The sequence below is a fragment of the Chelonoidis abingdonii genome, chromosome 16 (assembly GCF_003597395.2).
Source record: "Chelonoidis abingdonii isolate Lonesome George chromosome 16, CheloAbing_2.0, whole genome shotgun sequence".
In the NCBI taxonomy this organism is placed as follows: Eukaryota; Metazoa; Chordata; order Testudines; family Testudinidae; genus Chelonoidis; species Chelonoidis abingdonii.
The window spans coordinates 23,618,363-23,639,850 of NC_133784.1; the positions used below are offsets into that span (position 1 = coordinate 23,618,363).

At 40.7% G+C, this 21,488-nt stretch overlaps 1 protein-coding gene across 2 annotated transcripts in view; it reads right to left on the bottom strand.

The window, feature by feature from the left end:
* The window catches only part of MAPKAPK3 (MAPK activated protein kinase 3), a 78,619-nt gene that overhangs the window by 56,803 nt on the left and 328 nt on the right, over window positions 1–21,488 (bottom strand). Inside the window, exons 2-3 of one of the 2 annotated variants that reach the window (XM_032805852.2) lie at window positions 21,084–21,172; window positions 20,033–20,358 (exon numbers count right to left, since the gene is read on the bottom strand). In XM_032805852.2, the coding sequence (XP_032661743.1) occupies window positions 20,033–20,257 (225 nt within the window). In that variant the 5' untranslated portion in view covers window positions 20,258–20,358; window positions 21,084–21,172. The remainder of the gene's footprint in view (window positions 1–20,032; window positions 20,359–21,083; window positions 21,173–21,488) is intronic. The other variant, XM_032805851.2, reaches the window with a different exon arrangement.

A 21,488-nucleotide genomic window follows, 5' to 3' on the forward strand; every position in this document is an offset into this window, starting at 1 on the left:
ATGAGGGGGAGGCAGCCTCCCGGGGCTATGACAGTCCAGGCAGAACATTAAGCAGTGCGGGGGAGAGGAGCCCAGCATGCTGCTGCTATGATAGTCCAGGCAGTACAGAATCTTTTCTTTACACAGGAAAGGGAGGGGGCTGATGGAGCTCAGCCCCCAAGTTGCTATGATGAAGACAGTTACCAGCTGTTCTGTACCATCTACTGGGAATGAACAGGAGTCATTCCTATTTTATGGTAATACCGATTTTAGCGCTACTCCTCTCGTTGGAGAGGAGTACAGAAACCGATTTAAAGAGCCCTTTATATCGATATAAAGAGCCTTGTAGCGTGGACGGGTGCGCGGTTAAATCGGTTTAACGCTGCTAAAATCGGTTTAAACACGTAGTGTAGACCAGGCCAGAGATGCTATGATGGAGCTGCACACAGACTTCGGTGGCCAGCAGCTTTTTGTTATCCCAGCTTGAACTGTTGTGGAATGACATTAGACCAAAGCCTTGCATACCACCAGCATCTGAAAAGTATCCACGACAAAATAAAGAGGCATGTAAATATTATCCAGAAACTGGCAGGAACAACCTGGGAAGCCAGTGCAAATAAACTCTGCAGACCTCTACACTAGCCTTTGTCCACTCTACTGCAGTCTTAAGTTAAAAAAACGTCAATTTGCCTTATTTTTCCTTGTCTTGCAGGCAGGGTTAGCATCTGTATCTAGACTATATTGTCTAATATAGATACAATGATAAGTGTCTTAGGGTACATCTATAGTACCCGCCAGATCGGTAGGTAGTGTTCAATGTATCAGGGATCCATTTATCGCATCTCGTCTAGATGCGATAAATAGATCCCCGAATCAACGCCTATACTCCACCTCGGCAGGAGGAGTAAGCTGAGTCGATGGGGGAGCTGCAGCGGTCAACTCGCCACTGTGAGGATGGCCAGGTAAGTCAAACTAAGATACTTCGACTTCAGCTACACTAAGTTGCATATCTTAATTCGAACACCACCACCACCCCCAGTGTAGCCCAAGCCTTAGAAATGCACATATATGTATTAAAAACTCAAACTGGGGTTTCATGAATACGGATACTCAGAAATTTCAAGTACTGGCAACGGAAGGGGGTAGATGAGCACTGAATACTTTAAGTACCAGAATTTAATGATAATACCAGGGTGGGTAAAAATCAATGGTTTTTAAAAAAATGATTTTTTTAATTTAAATCGGATTTTTTTGATAAAATGCTTTTTGAGGAAATAACCTACCTAAAGATAATTTTATATAAGATACTTTATAGCTCAAAAAGATATCATCATGGAATAGGGATTATAAATTCTAACTCTATAGTGTGAGACAATATATTCATGTAATATTTAAGAAAAGTTTTGTAAATGAGTTCTAATACTTCATGGATTAGGGCCTCAACCTTATAGGACCTTCTGTATAGACTGAGACTCAGTGCTCAGTCTAGAAGATACCATCAAAGATGCTTAGTACTGCAGTTCTCAGACTGTGGATTTGTGTCTCCAGAAACAACATGCTTGTTAACAGCAAAAATGTTTTTAAATAAATAAATAATATATGGAGGTGAGAAATAACAGACCTCAACTCTACTGTCCCTCTGCAAATCTGTGTACACAGAGTCAATCCCTTACCTCTCTCTAAAAGTTCAAAGTTTAAAAAAGTTCAATGAATAGAAGATTGTTGGGAGCGGAACAGATCTGGATAAGGAGGTGATGTCTGGAGATAAACGTGAGGAGAGAGAGACAGGCAGTAGAAACAAAAGTGAAACTGTTTGAGCAGCATATTCCAGAAGTCTTGAGATCTTTCTGAGTGTAACCTTCATTGATCTGAGATCTATCATACCATTCTCTCACTAGAAGGGAAAACCTATAATGGCAGGAGGCCATAAAAGAGACCCAGTCTGGGAATATTTTAATTAAGTTCCTCTACCTGTGGGTGAGATACGCATGCGTGCAAAATGCAAACATGCAACAAAGAAATGCAAGGCCTGGTTGCCCGAATAAAACAATATCATGAGAAGTGTTCCTTCTCAGGAGGAAGCTGCACTGAAGATGATGAAAGGAACATGTCTGAACATACAGGATCTTCAGGTTAGTAAACTTTTTTATTTCATACTTCTTTCTTAAGAACTGCCTGTCTTCCTTCTGGACTATTCTTGAATTCTTATGTTTGAGCAAAAAAATACAGTTGTTACTCTATGGTACTATCCTTTTAGATGCAGTTGTGATAAAAAATAAATAGCTGAAATAGGCAGATTTTCCTGTTACAATTTCACGTTTAAAGCAGTACTGAGTGTCAGTGAATGCAATGAGTAATACTAAATGAGCAGTATGGTAATAATAATTAAGTAACTGCATTGACTTATTTTGTTTAGCAGAATCCATCCTCAACACATAGGATTCTGAAGACTATCCACCTTCAAGATCACCATCATTTTCTATAGTTCAGAGTTATTTGCCAAAGATAGTGTTTCAGTCACATCATCTATGTCACATAGCCACAGTATATCAACTGTAGCAAAAAGAAAAATAAAATGCCATCATCCAGAAACAACCATCGATAAGTTTGTGATAAGAACCAGATTACAAAAAGAGGTAATTGATGAAAAACTCTCCTTTCTGTATGCTTGAGAACCCACACTTCATTAACATGGTTCAGTCATTAAGACCAGGATACAGTCCACCCAACAAAGCAGATGTTGCAGGCAAATTGCTGAATAATGTGTATGAAAGAGAAAATTAGCAGTGTGCAGAAGGTCTATGAAATTGTTAACCTGAATCTTGATGGATGGAGCAGTGTCCACAATGATGCTCTTGTATGTGCCTGTGTAACAACAGAAGTAGGGAATGTGTTCCTTACAGAAACAATTGATACACTGGGAAATGCACACACAGCAGAATACTTACAAGTAGGAGCAGTAAAAGCTATAACAAACTGTGGAAAAAAAATTCAAATGTCTAGTATGCAGCTTGGTCACAGACAATGCTGCAAATGTATCCAAGATGAGAAGACATTATTTAGAAGAGCATCCCAAGCTAATAACATACGGTTGCAGTACTCATTTGATGCACCTCTTAGCTAAAGACTTCAGTGTTCCAGAAATAAAGGCTAATGTTGCTGAAATTGCAAAATACTTCTGTAATAACCACTTTGCAGCAGCTGCTCTGAAAAAAGTTGGAGAAACCAAGGTAACTCTCCAACAAGACGTGCAACAGAATTCAGTAGTGGACTGTTTTGAGCACTATATCAAGAATTGGCCTAATCTGATGTCAGTTTGTGAACAAAATCATGAAAAAATAGATGGCACGGTCACAGCCAAAGTCCTTAACTTTGGGCTTAAAAGAAATGTTGAACACATGCTGAGTACCCTGAAGCCAATTTCTGTAGCCTTGAACAAAATGCAGGGAAATAGCTGTTTTATTGCTGACACTGTTGAAATTTGGAAGGAACTGAGTGAGATCTTAAAAAGAGAAATATGCAATGACAGCGTTAAATTAAAAAACGAATGGGACAAGCACTATCCCCAGCTCATTTTCTTGCAAATATTCTCAATACTCACTACTAGGGTCGAACCTTAACTGCTGAAGATGATGAGTTGACTACGACATGGACATTGAGCAATCATCCCTTCATAATGCCAACTATAATAAACTTGAGAGCTAAGGGTGAACCATTCGAGAAATATATGTTTGCTGATGTTGTTTTAAAGAAAATCACACCAATGAACTGGTGGAATTCACTTAAGCACTTGGATTCAGAGACTGTTGAAATGATAATCTCACTTTTAACAGCAGTAGCTTCTTCTGCCGGTGTAGAAAGAATATTTTCTTCCTTTGGACTAATTCATTCCAAATTGAGAAATCATTTGGGATCTAAAAACAAGCAGAAGCTTGTTTTTCTTTTCTTGATTATGACAACAACATGAAGTTGTAAGAACGAGTCTAGCGCAGAAGCCAATATTCACGTTTCTCATGTTGACCTGGCTGATGTAGTGATTTAATTTTGTTGTTTTTTTTTTAATATTTAATTAACTATTTTAGTTAAAAACAATTTTAACAAAATCCTATTTAAAAAAAACTTGAATGTTTACTAAATTCAAATTCATATTGCTGTTTTGTTCAATATTATGTGTTAATGTCTTTGGTGGTGATGTTCTCCTCCTAATACAGCAAGAAAATCCTCCAATATAATGATAACCTGTTGAATGCGATAGTTCACCTCCAATGACTCAATAAATATCTGCTTCATTACCTTTGGTAAATGAAATAACACAATCATTCATTTTCTGAATAGCTGTAAAACTAATCTGAAAAGTTTTCAAAATAAATCACTTAAATGTATAGTGCATACATTCTAAAAATGAACCTACATCTATCACTGAGTTGTGAAGAATCATTAATCTCAACAGAATTACAGAAAAGAAACTAAAGCCCCAGTCCTGCCAAGGATATACGCAATATACTTATCTTTAGAAATTATATTGAGTCGACTTCAGAGGACTACTCGTTGGCTTAAACTTGAGCATGTATGTAAATCTGCAACATTGCAGCCTAATTATCCCTCTCCATTTCCCCACTTACTCACACATATATTATACTCTTCCCTTTCTGACTGAAGCAGCATAGTCAGAAGCACTCACTCCCTACCATGATGTAAATAGCTGTCTCACTTTGTTCAGATTCTGGAGTTAAAAAGCCATAAAGTACTCTGAATTTTTCACACACTTAAATTTCCCTTACCAGCTAAGTTGTCATAGCCATTCACTGAAACTTTCTAATAAAAAACACAGCCATTACAATTTTACTTTCTTACCAACGGCATGTCGGATATTTCTATACTCATCACTTGCACACAAAAGCATATGTAAAGAATTGCATGTAATTGAAATAAGTTATCTGAAGTTCTGGTTCTGTTTGTTCAAATGAAGAACAATTTGAACACACTCAAGTGAGAAAGTAATAACTGATTTCCCTCCCTTACCACAATTGCATTTATTTACAACAGAAGGAAGGAAGAGCCTGACTGGCTATCATTATTGGACAGGCTCTGTCATAAACAGTATGCAAGGGTTAATGTTTCTTTTACCTGTAAAGGGTTAACAAAGGAACCCAAACACCTGACCAGAGCCAATCAGAAACAAGATTTTCAAATCTCAAAGGGGGAAGTTTTGTGTGTGTCCTTGTCTCGTTCTCTGTGCTCTCTCGGCTCTGAGAGTGATCTTTCGCTCCAGGCTTTCTATCTTCTGTTTCCCAGTTGTAAGTAATGTTAAGACAATATAGTTTTTATACTGTTTTGTATTTACATGTGTGTAGTTTGCTGAATGTTTTAAACTGTATTTCTTTTTGGATAAGGCTGTTTATTCATTTTTTTTCTTTAAGCCAATAACCCTGTATATGTCACCTTGATACAGACATTTTATGTCTTTTCTTTCCTTTTTTAAGACCTGTTTGATTTTTTTCTTGTAAGGCTAAATGACAAACGGAGGGGAAATCTCTTTGTGTTAGAGTTACTAAGCTTGGAATTTGTATAGCTCTGGGTGAGGAGAGAAGACACTTGATCCTCGTGTTTGTGTTCAAGGGAATTGAAGCAGGTAATCTCCTAGATACCCAGGGCGGAAGATTGGGAGGAGGTAAGAGGTGGAAGGGAAGTGGGTTATTTCCTTTGTTGTGAGACTCAGGCATCTGAGTCTTGGGGGTCCCCCAGGGAAGTTTTGGGGAGACCAGAGTGAGCCAGACACTGGAATTTCTGGCTGGTGGCAGCGCTATCAGATCTAAGCTGGTAATTAAGCTTGGAGGTTCATGCAGGCACCCACTTTTTGGACGCTAAAGTTCAGAATTGGGACTTATGCTTTATGACAGCTACTGACTAACAGAAGCTAAAGAGAGGAAGGATGGTGAAACCCCTGCTCTAAGAATGCTCAAATGCAGGTCATTAGACTAACCCTAGAAGGGAGAAAGGAGTGTCTTAATTCATTGCTTGTAGTTTTCCCAGACCTGAAGAGCAGCTCTGTGTAGCTCAAAAGCTTGTCTAACATCAACAGAAGTTGGTTCAATAAAAGATATTACCCCCCCGCCTTGTCTCTAATTGATTGAGTCACGTTTCCACCGAGAAGCATCAGTGGGGTGAAGTAGTCATAGGCAGAACATACACAATGTTGTTGTTTTGTTACAAAATAAAGTTGTTTAGAATATATACACTGAATGTCCCCTTAGGCTTGAATTAAAATGGTATACTGCAATATAAGAAATAAAAAGCAAACAAACACACAGAATACCAACAATATCTGCATTTGGAGATCACAGCACTCCTATCATAAATCGTGCAAAAACTGACATGTGAGAAACAACCACTCAGCAGCTATCATCAATACTTTCACGTCCTATTGTTAATGAACTTCCACCCAACCTATTCTCTCTTTATACTAATACTCTCTTCATAGGGTCCAGTCCTGGACCACTGTTCCTTTTCAAGTCTTCATGTCCTTCCTAAAATTTCTACTATGAACTCCACCCCGCATTATTGGATACAAGCAATTTCCTGGCAAATAGATTTTAAAAATCTTTAAAAAAAAAAAAAAAAAAAAAAAGACTGAACACTTCAACATGGTTAGGCCAAATTACCTAATACAGTTTTGAGAGACAAGGCAGTGAGATCTCTTTTATTGGACCAACTTCTGTTGGTGAGAGAGACAAGCTTCCCAGCCACACACAGCTCGTGACTGACACGGCCACAACTACACTAGTACAATGTTGTAGGGGGAGAGGGGGGAGTGGAAGTTGGGGGTATTTTTGTTAAACAACCATTTTTGATATTGCTTCATTGGAAGCAATTCTGAGCATTTTTTCCCTGTATTCTTCCTATGTGAATTGACTTTTGTGCACCAGTATATAACATTGAAACTGTTTTTGCTGCCCACTACCAGTGATTCAGATAGCTGAGAGGTGTGAAAGGCTCAGTTAATCTCTCTTTTATGCCTTTTCTCAGTAATGCATATTATTGTTTTCTTCCCCACCCTATTGCAGAAAGAGGTTAGAATTTTCAGATCTTCATTGCAACATCCTATTTATGAATAGCAATAGGCATGTAGCCCCATTACAAGTCAAGGCAGTTACACCACCAGCTAAAATAAAGGTGCACCTGACAATCTGGATTTCTGAAATGCACTTGTCTTACAAGTAACCCCAAGTTCTTTTGCCCTCCACCCTCAAAAGGCCTGTAATCACAGTATCTCAGCAACAAGAGAAAGTTATTACAGAGCTGAAAGACTATTCCACTCAGTGCCAATCCTTCATAACCGAGACAGTTTCTACATTAATCGGCCGTTCCCGAGCTCGCTCGCTCTCTGATGCAGGAAATCCTGTCAATTTCCAAATCCTGTAAAATGAAGAACCTAATGAGATCCAACCCAGTTAATCCTGCAAGAGGTTTACCTTGTAAAACAACAAATTCCAACATACCAGATGCTGACAATGCACAGATTTTCCCTTTTGCTACCCAGGTTATTTGCGTACATAACTGGAGGATTCCTACAGTACATAAGGCACCTGCCTGAAAGTAACATACAGGTACAATAATAAAATATATCTGACTGCAAAAAAGGGCTATAAAACTTTTGTGTTGTTTTAACTATTAATGTGAGAGAGACCTAAATTGGAATTACATCCTTGCATGCATTTGGGTAGAGTCTGATTTTACTGTGTATTTGAAACATATTATATAGAAATATTTTAAACCAGCTTATTTCCACTCCATTTCAAATCCTTGGTTAAATGTAATTTTAATAGGAATTACCTGGTTGTAGCTTTTTTCTTTCTATTAAAGGCTAATAAAGTAGCAGACAGTGCACCCAAAACTAAGATTATTTTTAAAAATGAAAAAATGAGGACAGCATAATGCTCCAGGAGCAGCACAGTAACCATACTAGAGCCTATAGGATGACTCCAGGTCCCTGATCCTGCAAACACCTAGGGCTTGTCTACATGGGGAAACTGATTAGAATAGCTATTCTGCAATAGCTCAGTGTGGACACTCAGATTCCGGAATAAGCCTTTTTTCCAGTTTAGGTCTCTAATTCTTATATCAGAATAAGTGTCCACACAGGGAGCTATTCTGTAATAGCTGATGTACTTTAAATTCACTTCCTACCTTATTCTGGAATAACTCTCCCTGTGGACAAGCTCTTACATGTGCATAACTTTTTGCATGTGAATGACATTACTCATGTCCATAAGCACTTGCAAAATCGGGACCTAGCTCCACTTCTCTCTCCTTGGTTAGCAGAATGCTATACTTGCTGAGGTGATATATTTAGCAGCAGGGAAAGGGAGAGAATCAGCTACTTCCTTGAAGCATGGGTACTATCACTGCAAGCTAACACAAAGGGCTTACATAGTACTATTAGTTTCAAAACATAAAAGTTTGTATAACTTGCTTGCAGAGATACATGTTTCATTAAGGTTCATAAACATGACCCAGTCCCTTTTAAAATCCTGATAGCATTGGTCTCACTGACATTGGAGCAGAGAATTCCACAGGTTCACTAAATATTAATAAAAGTAACATGCTGTTTAAGGATGGGATTTTCCTAAGGGAGTTAAATGCCCAGGTCCCATCCTCAGGTTCCTTTGAAAACTCAATGCCCTTTAAGCTCTTTGAGTGTCCTCTTGGTTTCATATTACAGCACAGGGTGAAGGGACAGATCATTTTTCACACTACCTTCATAAAAGGGCTGTGAGCTCTTTAGAGGATGGCGTGTCTATGCGTTATTTTAGTTATAAACATAAACTGAATGCTGCAGGTTCTGTATGTATGCAAGTGCTTTGTTGTTCACAAAAACTTTCTTTTAAACACAGAGGACAACAGCAGTATCCTTGAGATTGGAGGGTCTGAAAGAACAGAAACGCTTCACAGTATCAAGAAAATGTCAAGCCCCGTCACCCTCCCATGTGTCAAAGTTTGATTGTAAATTGATTGGAAAGAGAAGAGGAGAACAAAATAAAAGGCTTTTACTCCTCACAAAAACAATGGAGACCTTGTACTGTAGTGTGGCTCCAGCAGGAGCTTCTACTGTGGAGAGGCAGCTGAGCCAGAGAAACCCGCCCTCCCTCTTTCCCCACCTTCAAGCAATGACGTCTTTGCTATTAACAACTCTGTTGCTGTGGCAACCAGACTGCTTTTGACAAAGCCACATTGACCGAAAGCAACATGTGGGAAACCGGAATCGTTATAAAGCTCTGTGAGAAATGAATTCTTAAAAAGAAAAAAAATCAGGATTTTAGGGTTTTGGTAAAAACAACAAACAAGCCCCCAAACAGACACACAGATCTGCAAATAAGGAGAACGTTTTGTTCACTATGCCCTATGGTATTGTGAACAGGGCTTTAAATATCCCACAACAGTAATATCCGATCTGCCATAAACCTTAGAGAAATCTTAAGACTTTCAGGATATATATGCACAGAACAGTGTGCAAGAAAGACACTATTAGTTCACCATCCAGGCTTTTCCCTCTCTCCTTTCCCTCAAAAAAAATACTTACCTGAAAACCAATAATGGTTATCAGTTATCTTACCTACTCATGTGTTTGTAAGGGGCAACAGAGATATTGAATATAAGGGGCATCACGGCTAGTTCACAAGGCAAGTCACTCTCACTAGCCAAAATCTCAATGGACAGCAACCAAAGAGTACCATTCTGGCTACTCTTTGTGGCTTCCAGAGATGGGCGCCCTGAGCATTCCAACAGAATTCTGCACTTCTCAACTCCACTCTTGAAATAGGCATCAAAAATTTGTCCTAGACTGTAGCTGACTCAAATCCCACAAGCTGCTCAAGGGCTTATTACTTAACCATTAGCATGCTCAAAACAGGAATAAGGAAGAACTAATATTTTTGGGAAAAGGCCTGTGGAGAAGAGCCAGATTTTGAACTGACAATAGGTCAGACTCGAGAATAGTTCAACTTTAATAAGCTCTGGCTCTTTGACCAGCTTGGTTGGTGTCTGAAATTACATTTTAAAGATAAAACATTCAGAGTATTTTATCAAAAGTTTGGCATTGTTAAAGTTGCTTTGGAATAAATTAATTTTAAAAATTTTGTGTTTGCTATTCCTCTCAAAGCAGTTTTCCGACCCCTCAGCATAAAATGCCATATTGTAAAGATTCAGAAAATAGGAAGCCCAGGGCTGATTAGCAGGCTGAACTAGAATTCTTTCCTCCCTTCATTTTAGAAGTATTAAAATGCAAGGGAGTTATAGCTTAATCTCATTAAGAGAGCTTTGAATCATCTTAAATACTTGGGAAGTCTCTGTAAAGTATCACAATCCAGACAATTTACATGCTCTAATCCAGAGAGGCTGCTGATTCCATTGGTTAGGGGAGAGAAAAGTTCTCACGTTTTTCTAGTCAAATAGGTTTCTACTCTAGTTCCATCACTGGACACATGTACACCACATTGCTGTTCAAGAATGTTTCCATGTGGATATCTGCAGTATTAAAACCATGAAGCGGAGCAGTTCAACAAACTCTTATTGTGGCAAAAGAAATAAGGACTGCTAAACAGCAACCATTGCCATTGGTACATTACACATAGCCCTAAACAGTTTGGCTTTTTAAATTAAATACATCCTTAATTCAGGAAAATCAAGAAAAAAAATGGGAGTGTAGCTATTATCCCATCATATGGAACAATAATCATTTCATGCTAACAATGGCTGCTTTTCAAGAGTGAGTGAAATGTACTTCGCAAACTATTTTAGAATGGAGTGTTGTACAGATGTGAACTGATCAATAATGGTTAATTTACATCTGCTTTAAATTGGTTCACTTAATATACAATTAAAATATTAATATTAAACATTCTATGGATGCTAAGCACCTTTATCTATTAAGTGTCTTAGGTGCATGTTGGCATATGGTCCCAATTACCGCAGAATGTTACTAATCTGTGCTCCCTATCACTTTAACACAGGAAAATGGGGGTCTCTTTCCATTTCTTGGGCAGAGATTTAATAGCAGAAGGCTAGCAGGGCTCCTCATTTTTCTAAGGCTGCATTACTTGTACACAGGCACCTCACCACGTTTACTAGTGCACTATGAAGGAGAAACGGGCCTGAGCCTTGACATTCAAAGGAGGATGTGTTTTTCCTCAAACTGCAGAAGGCTGGATCAGACGTTCAGTTCAGGCATCCCTGTGCAGCGACGTATTACCAGAAGTAATTAAAACCAAAGCAGACTTGTCTAAATAAACGAATGTTTTTTTATTCTAGCTTACTGGGTGTTTACATTAAAACTGATATGCAAAATCCAGTTATCTGTAATGAGTGCCCAGTCAGTGTGAATTAGTGAGATTCTACTGTCGTTAAATGGAACAGAAGGATTTAAACTATAAAGGGGGAAGAGATGGGGAGAAGGGTCATCTGTTCCTAAAACAAAGCGATCTTAGTCGGGTCTGATGAACAGACAGACAGACCCAGGTGACAAGATTTGTATCTGTGACAGTTTTTCAGATCTTCAAATCTGCTTGAAGCCACAGAGACACACCTTGATCTTCCTAAACTTTGTTACGACACAAGTCTGGATGGAACATGTTTCAGCTTGTTGGCACACTAGAAGAGAACATAAAAAGCACAGAGGGAACAGCAATACAGCCTGCTTTTCACAGAGACCTTAATCGTTTTACACCATCCCCTTCTTTTCTGCATTTCCACTTTACAGGCTTGATAAGTTAGCATCCACTTGCTATACCCCTCTTATACAACTCTTCTATGGTTAGAAATCAGCCCATGCTGGCAAGAACCACAAGAGACCACTAGACTAACCAACTTATTTACATCTGTAGAGTGCAAGCCAATTGACAAACTCCACTGATAACCAAACCAAAACAACTGGTCCATAAGATGCAGCAGTTCTAGACCAACTGCAGATAGGTAAGTGCTTGAATGATCCTGGTCTTTCAAGTAACCCACTGATTTGCAAAAAGTTTCTTGGGACAGATAAAATAATCCATTATCCACCCAGTGGATGCTTATTTTAGGTATTTCATACAGGATCTGGGTTTGGCATCTAAGAACAAAGTTCAGGGTACCAGTCTCATACTATGCATATTTTAGGTTCTGCTCCATTTCAGGTGGAATCTTCCTGAAGTATGCTCGTTTCACCCAGCATCTGCCTTCTCCCACATCCCATTAGCTCCCTGGAGCTGGAGCTCATTACACATAATCGTTTGTGATAATAATTCTAGAAGTCCTGTACCAATGAGACAGATTGGCGTAAACAGATGGCAAGGGTTTAAAAAAAAAAAGTTGAGATTAAGATGAAGTGTCCTGTAGTCGGAAGTCCTAAAATTCCACCTACAAAACACAATCACTCTTACATGCGTTACAAAATTCCAACTCTGATAATTATATTCCGACACCCTGAATTCCCCTGTAGTTTTGGTATGACCCAGCATTCTTATTTCCTGTCCTAAAATGTTGCAGTGTTGTTTTACACTGTTACGCAGTTGGAATTCTTCACTCTAAAGGATGACTTCAATGGAAAGAGAATTAATACTAACTTCTATCAACCAGGAAACTTGCTAACATTTCTCGTTCTGTATCAAATCATCTGCTGAAAATCATGTCCACATTCTTCAAGAAGCAAAAGTTATTGATCCTTCACAGGAAAATGCCAGCCCAAACATCTCAAGAAAATGGCAATGATACCCATTATCAGGGAATGAATTTATGCACTACAATCATAACCATTGCCTGCATCTGCACTTTGAAAATGTTGATTCACTGCCTTGGTCTCAGTCATGTAAAACTGCAAATTTTTTGCACTCTGTAAATGCTGCCCTCATATGAACTTTGTATTCTCTCTCTCAAACTTTTTACCCTCTCAGGTAATAATAAAAAAGGCACTTAAGAAAGCAAAAGTTACCTGCAATATAGGTAAGTTTCCTGTTTGGTTTCCTGTTGCTGAGCTGTTCTGAAGTGAATTCGAGGCCTGCTTTCCCAGAAGCTGGGAATGGGTGACAGGGGATGGATCACTTGATTACCTGTTCTGTTCATTCCCTCTGAAGCACCTGGAATTGGCCACTGTCAGAAGACAAGATATTGGGCTAGATGCATCTTTGATCTGACACACTATGGCCTCTCATGTTTTTATATGTTCTAATGTTTTCGGGGCATTAGCTTATGGGGAGCCATAATCTCCAATTCTTAACTTTTCCAGCAGCCAGAAGGTGACAGCCTAGTTTGTTCTAGGCTAGAAGACCTGAGGAAGCAGGCCCATTCATACACCAAACTCATGTTGCCCTAACCAAGATGAGGAGGGTGTTAGTGTATATTGTGTGTGTGTGCTCAAGAGGGAAAAACTCACAGGCAGCCACTCTGCCATTTTAGTCCTTTTTCGTAGTGTATCAAAATGTTTAAACCACTGCCTTTGACCTTTCTGGAAATCTCAATGTGACTCCTGCTCAGCTACTAAGTTCAGACTAGCTCAAAAGGAAAGAGATCCAGGGATTAATAAAAGACACAGCCTGCCTATGGTCTGCAAGTCTCAAATAAAAAAGCAGTTTTGTGATCTACAAGCCGTAATGCACTGATTCTCACTCAGTGGGGTGTGAAGCAGAAGTGGGTTAAAGAGGATGCTCAGTGAGTCACATCCAGCTGCTGACCAATGTAAAAATCTCAAACTCTGGGACACAGTGACAACGCAATAACAAAAAGAAAGAAGAGGCTCACTCCTGCTGATGCTATCCCTGAACAGCCACCCCTGAGTTTGAGGACAATTGTTTTCTCCCTCCACACTGTCCTAGGCTTCAGGGCAAGAGGAAGCAGTGCTCTAAGGATCTGTTTGACCAGCTTCTCATCCACTAGCAGCAGTTCATTGCAACCCTGGAATGGAGCACCGGGCAAGCACAGAAAAGCCTCCATGACCCAGAAGACCCTCCAGCCTCCTCACCTTTTTTGATACACCTCCATCCTATAAACCTAAATCACATCATCCTCAGTTCCACTGAGATTTGTGGGATAGGGTGGGTCATAGGATGATTTTTTTGGCCACTTTGTGAGTCTCATTCCATAGAAGAAGAAAAAAGTGTTGAGAACCACTGGCCTTTTTCAAGAAGGCAACTTTCAGTAACTGTCATGTTTATCATCTTTGTCCCAGATAGAAAGCTGGCCCAGATTCCTTTATCCCCATAAGGAAGGGACATAATAGAGTGCTTTCAGGCTGACTGCAATGCAAGCAGAAGGGAAGTTAAGTACCAGCACTTTCTCCAAGTCTAGCTCCACAGGGAAGTAGAACTATGAAGAATGGGGTCAGGACACAAAGGAAGGGACAAAAATGCAAGAGGGCTTGTGAAATCACCTAAGTTATGAAAGTGAATCTAGGTTAGTTGCCTACCTGGTAGAAAAATAATAGATGTGTGGACTACTCAAAATTGCCTTCTAGAAGGCCACTGTCCTGTAGACCAGTTTGTTTACTCCTCCACCCTTATTGTTTGGAAACATTGCTGTACAGCCAACGTGTCATTATGCATATAAGCAAGTAGCCAGATTAGATTTTCTGAACTGTGGAAGCAGTGTGGGTGGCATTTCAATCTAATAGAAACAAAGGTGACAGCACTTTTAAAAAGCGTACAACAGAACACTATGCCAAGTAGAGTAAATGAAGCCACATAACACTTCAGAAAAATAAGCAAAGCCACAGTCAGAACCCCTGCAGTATCCTGGGAGGATGCCTTGTGCTTTTCCAGTCTACAATGATTAGTAAAATTCTAACTAGTTCCAATTACATACACGGACTAAAGGAGACAACAGGGACCTCCCAATTACAATATGTAGTGCTTGACTGACACATGGCTCTGCGGATGAATGTTTCTGCCTCTTCAGGCGTTTTTCTCGAGTACCTCCGTAAAAATTCCTTCCGTTGAGTAAGCTCTGTGCTGGCTTTGTTCCCTTGTGAAAGAAAACCTGCTGGCAGAAAGCAGTGCCATCTGCCAAGTCAGGAGCAGATTTGATGGGAGAGTTTGGTGGTAAAGAGAACCTACTGTTGATAAGCTCTACCTTCAGCAGCAAGAGGATTTTTTGATTTTGTTCAGGGGACTTGGTTACAGGGAGCAGAGAGGTAATAGAGGAAGTGTGTGTGCATGTGCACACGCATACGTTGGTCCTGCTTTGAGCAGGGGATTGGATTAGATGACCTCCTAAGGTCGCTTCCAATCCTAATATTCCAACACACTATGTATTATATGACATGCACAAATAAAGCCCTAAAAATACCCACCTCTGTTCCTCTTTCCAGCTTTTGGCTCCTTATACAAAAAAATTTACACACAAAGTAACATTTGCATTTCTCTACTTTTGACTGTTTTTATAATAATTCATCCGCCCCTACCGTTTAACCCCACCAATACGAGACAATTACATGCAAGCGGGAAATAGAAAGCAATGGTAAACTGAGAGCTCTTTAACCTATTTTCCTCCAAAAGGAGAACAAGCCTTACACTGTAGGATATAAAAGCAGAGTTTCTGAACAGAACGTATTTCCAGAAGTTTTTACACAGCTACTTTGTCTGGATGGGCTGTTCTGAGGTCCCATGAGGAGCAGGAGAAAGACTTGTGCTGCTTGGTTCAGGATCCCCGTGAAACAATGACAACATCCTCCCTGAACATTGCCACCTCTTAGTATCTTCAGGGCTCAGTACAGATTTTTCTGTTCAGGACAATTAAATGATTTTGTCTATCCTTCCGTGGTTATTTTTCTCTTTGTCATTTTTTGGGAGTGGCTGCACTCTTAGCCATTGGCAGTTTTACATAATTGCATATTTCATTTTGTACTTGGCACTCAGACCCATAGTGATGAAAATTGTATACACAGAATATAGCATCAGCTGCTATTTTGGCTCCCTATGGCCTTTACACACATCTTAACACCTTTCTGTCCATTTCAGCAGAACAAGGGTGCACTTCCTGAAGCGCAGATATTCCACTGGAACATCACAACAAGACTTCAGTGATATCCCAGGTACATCAGACAGAATATAGTTTTCGTTGTGTGTGTGTGTGTGTGTGGGAGGTGAGGTAGGGGATGGGGTTTTGTGTGCCCTATGTATGTTAGCACGGAAGGGGTTAACTGATTTTTCAGCATCATTTTTGATTACAGGGAACCTGAACATTGGATGTCTCAGATTTCTTTCTCCATCATTACTTCTTCCTGCTCATTAGGCAAAGGGAAGCCTGTTAAAAAGCACATTACCATTAATTTCTGACATTCTTCTCTGTAGCTTCATCAATACTGAATTAGTTTTTTAAAACTAACATCTATATCCAAGACACAGTTTATTACATGATTTCACAGTTACAGAATTTGCTTTCAAATTCATTAATTACCACAGAACCATGCTCTAGAAGAGACTCTCAACCTTTCCACACAACTGTACCCTTTTCAGAAGTCTGATTTGTCTTGCATACCTCTGTTACACCTCACTTAAAAAGTACTTGCTTACAAAATCAGACATAAAAATACAAAAGTGTAACAGCACACTATTACTGAAAACTTGCTGACTTTCTCATATTTACCATATAATTATAAAATAAATCAATCAGAATATAAATATTGTACTTACAATTCAGTGTATAGTATGTAGAACAGTATAAACAAGTCATTGTCTGTATGAAATTTTAGTTTGTACTGACTTCATTAGTGCTTTATATATAGCCTGTTGTAAACGTAGGCAAATATCTAGATGAGTTGAAGACCTCTGGGCATCCACAGGGGTATGTGTACCCCTGGTTGAGAACCACTGTTCTGGAACAGGGGTGGGCAAACTACAGCCCCGGGGGCCACATCCAGCCCTCCAGACATTTTAATCAGGCCCTCAAGCTCCCACCGGGAAGCAGTGTCAGGGGCTTTCCCCGCTCTGGTGCTCCAGCCAGGGAGCAGGGTCGGGGTCTTTCCCCACTCCACACGGCTCCCAGAAGCAGCAGCACGTACCCACCTCTGGCTCCTACGCCTAGGGGCAGATGAGGCTTTGCATGCTGCCCCTGCCCCAAGCCCCACCCCCTTAGCTCCCATTGGCTGGGAACCACAGCCAATGGGAGCTACAGGGGTGGCACCTGCAGACAGGGCAGCACACAGAGCCACCTGCCGCACCTCTGCATAGGAGTCAGACAGGGGACATGCTGCTGCTTCTAGGAGCTGCTGGAGGTAAGTGCCTGTCCCAGCCTTGATCCCCTCCCATCCTCTGAACCCTTCTGTCCCAGCCTGGAGACCCTCCTGCACCCCCAACCCCTCATCCCCAGCCACACCCCACAGCCTGCACCCGCAGCTGGAGTCTTCCTGCACCTCAACTGCCAATTTCATGAGCATTCATGGCCCGCCATACCATTTCCATACCCAGATGTGGCCCCCAAGCCAAAAAGTTTGCCCACCCCTGCTCTAGAAAGTAAGGTCACATTTAAAAAATGTCTAGCTCTTAGAGCTGCAACGAAAACCTTGAAAATGTGAACCAAGCATAAACTTATATAATGAGGCCTGCCTGAGTCTGCAGACACTGTGAAATAGCTCTGAATGTCAATTGTTCCCTTCATTTTAATGAGTTAGGTCTGAAAATTAAATAAGTGTCAATATTAACTAATTCACTATGACAGACATGACTATGACTACACTCCATAATTCATTGCTGATCATTTTCATCAAAAACAACAAGCTAATGTACTTATCCAACAATCTCAAAACACCTTCCTATGCCTGCCTTGTGCCAGAAGCCTCAACGTTCCTCCACCCACTTATCAAAACCTGCAACTCCATCCTAATAAACTTCTGCAATTCAACTATGCGTTGTCAATACAGAAATCAGCAGGAAAACTGAAGATGTGAGCAATGCATTAATTAGTCCCTATGTTATTTTGAGCCCACGTTTCTGTACAGATTGATATTTTCATGTTTAATCAATTAAAAGTCCAATATTTCTGCCTGCCACACCAGCATAGTACAGAATGCAAGAACCTTGCTGTAGAATTCAGGTCCAGCCTGCTAGAGACAAGGTCTTGTCCATACCACAACAAGTCATCCAGAAGATCACTAGCAGATTTGTCCTACTCTCTGCCAATGCATTCAGGGTTTGAAGGTGGGGACAGAAAAGGGTATCCCAATTAACGCAAAAGAAGCAGTAATGAGCTCTGAGGCAGTTCACACAATTTTGTTGCTTATGCTTGTTTACAGACTCAGTAAAGATTAACTTTGTCACTATTAGGGTTAAATTTGTACAATACTGCACAAACCGACAGGTAAGCCCTACACTTATTAGTGCATGTTTCCTGCTCTATTTCTCTAAACGACAGTTATTATCCTAATATCAGCTCATCATTGATAAGTGGGTAAACACGTTTGCCCAAACCTGATATCTCTGATCTTTTTCATATGCCCTACTCTTTTGGAAGTAGATAAGCAAATGGAATTACTCACTCACCCTGCAGTTTTTATTCAACAACTGGAAAAGCTCCTTAAAGCCCTAAGAAATATTTTATAAGAAAAATAAACAGGCAAATATTTGTCAGGGACACCTTTCCATCAGAACTGTAAGTCTTGGACCCCAAGATCCAAATTGCCCATTAATACTTTTTTTTAAAGATGGAAAACCAGAAGACTGGCAATACTCACCAGCAACTACACACCACACCACAGATACCCACCAACCCAGGAACCAATCCCTGTAGCAAACCTCGCTGCCTACTCTGTCCCCATATCTACTCTGGCGACACCATCAGAGGACCCAACCACATAAGCCACGCCATCAAGGGCTTATTCACCTGCACGTCTACTAATATTATATATGCCATATGCCAGCAATGCCCCTCTGCCATGTACACTGGCCAAACTGGACAGTCCCTGCGTAAAAGAATAAATGGATACAAATTGGACATCAGGAATGGTAACATACAAAAACCAGTAGGTGAACACTTCAATCTCCCTGGACATTCTATAACAGATTTAAAAGTCACAATTCTTGAACAAAAACACTTCAGAAACAGACTTCAAAGAGAAACAGCAGAACTAAAATACATGTGTAAATTTAACTCCATTAATTTGGGCTTGAATAGGGACTGGGAGTGGCTGGCTCATTACAGAAGCAGCTTTATCTCTCCTGGAATTGACACCTTCTCATCTATTAATGGGAGTGGACTGCATTCACCCTGATCGAATTGGCCCTGCCAGCACTGGTTCTCCACTTGTGAGGTACTCCCTTCTCTTCATGTGTCATTATATAATGCCTGCATCTGTAACTTTCACTCCATGCATCTGAAGAAGTGAAGTTCTTTTACGCATCAAAGCTCATGGCCAAGTAAATCTGTTAGTCCTGAAGGTGCTACAGGACTTCTTGTTGTTTTTGTGGATACAGACTGACACGGCTACCCCCGATACAATACACATAAAGGCATCTGGCCCTAGACCGGGGGTTCTCAAACTGGGGGTCGGGATCCCTTAGGAGGTCATCAGGTTATTACATGGGGGGTCACAAGCTGCCAGCCTCCACCCTAAACCCCGCTTTGCCTCCAGCATTTAGAATGGTGTTAAATAGACAAAAAAGTGTTTTTAATTTATAAGGGAGGGGGTCGCACTCAGACACTTGCTATGTGAAAGGGGTCACCAGTACAAAAGTTTGAGAACCATTGCCCGAGACTTATTGCAACAGATTCCTGACTGTTGATTGCATAGTATCCGTAATAAAAACCCTGACTAAACCACTCGGGGGGAGGGCTGGGGGGGTTTCAGTACTGGTAGAAAAGCACAGTCAGTTATATAAATGATAATTACTACAGAAACTCACTCAGGAACAGTCTGAAAAAGATCTCGAGTTTGAAACAACATACTGTTACACTAGACTGTCTCTCTGCATATCCAAGAATATCTAATGCATATATCTCTGTTTTAGTTAGGCATCAACAGAAAAGATGGCCTTCTATGGGATTTTGAGAGATGAGCTTTGGCCTCAAAAATGTATACAAGAAAAAGTCTACATACCTTTAAAGCGCATTTCTGCTCTGTCACCTTGTTAAAACACTCCAGTACTTTGCCATTAACACCCAAGCCTAGCACCCGTTTGGAGAGCTTATAGTCATCTGTAACTGCGTGTTTTTTTATTTCTCCCCAGACATGGACAGGTCCTCCAGGCAACGATTTCACATTGCTCTTGCTGTCCTCATGACTCTCTGGCTGGGGTGCCTGCTCACCCTCAATTTGTTCCATAGCACTGAGAAGTTAGAGGTTACAGATGTAGACACCAGATCCTCAGCAGATCAAAGCAAGAGCTTCGAGGAGTCCATTTGGTTGTATTTCACTCAGTTTTCCTAAACAAAAATGCAAATAAATATTAGCAGTTTACTTGGTAGAATCAAACTCTGCTCCTACACAAGCACCTTTCTCTCCTCCCTTCTTCATATTTAGACATCTGGCAATACCAGACTTACAAATGACTGAAAATGGCTGTTCACGTCAGAAAAGTAACTTTCGCATATCAGCATAAAGAACTTGATCAAGTTGCCTTGAATCGCTTATTCAGAGGTAACAGTCAATCACTATTTATCTACACTGTGGCAGAGCCTGGGGCCTACGCCACGGACCCAGATCCCATTGTGCCAGGTGCCATACAAACACAACAAAAAGATGGTCCCTATATCCCAAGGAGCTTACAATCTCTAATGACAAATGTTGAAGACGGTTGTACCTATGATCTGAGTATCAGCCTTACAGCACTGAACAGTGACTGAAAGGTTCAAAATCACCCAGTTAATTACAGGCCTAAGTGAACTCGGTTTCAAATGAGTCACTGATGCACCGACTCAGGAACAGGACTGCGTAGAGAGATAGAAGGAAGCCCTAAATAAGAGGTTACCCAGTTGACCTGGTACATAAGCTGGAGAAAAAGCAGGGGGGAGGGTGTCCCCAGCTGAGTGGCAACCTGGCTATCCCAGTGCACAGGTCAAAAGGAAGTAAGTCCCAAGGTCTGGGGTTCATTGATAATACATAATTGAACAAGTTGCTGGGAGAAAGAAGCCCCCAGCCAAGGGATTACCTGGCAATTCCAGTGCAAGAGTAGTCCCTAGGTGAAGTCAGGCTGGGGGAAAAGGCCCTCAGGTGAAGAATCACCTGGCCACTCCAGTGCTCGGTCAAGAAGAGGGGCAGTTGATAGATGAAATGAAATATATGGATAAGGATATACTTGGCTGCCCTAGTGAAGAGTTATGGGGCAGGGATAAAACATGTGAGGAGTTATGTGGCCATCCTGGTGCATGGATCAAGGGTATGGGGGAGAAGGCCTTCAAGTGAGGGTTTACCCAGCTGCTCTACTGCAGAATTCAAGGAGATGAAGGCCCTAGATGAGAGGTACATATAGGGTGACCAGATGTCCCAGTTTTATAGGGCCAGTCCTGATATTTGGGGCATTTTTTAACATGGGCTCCTATTACCCCCCACCTGC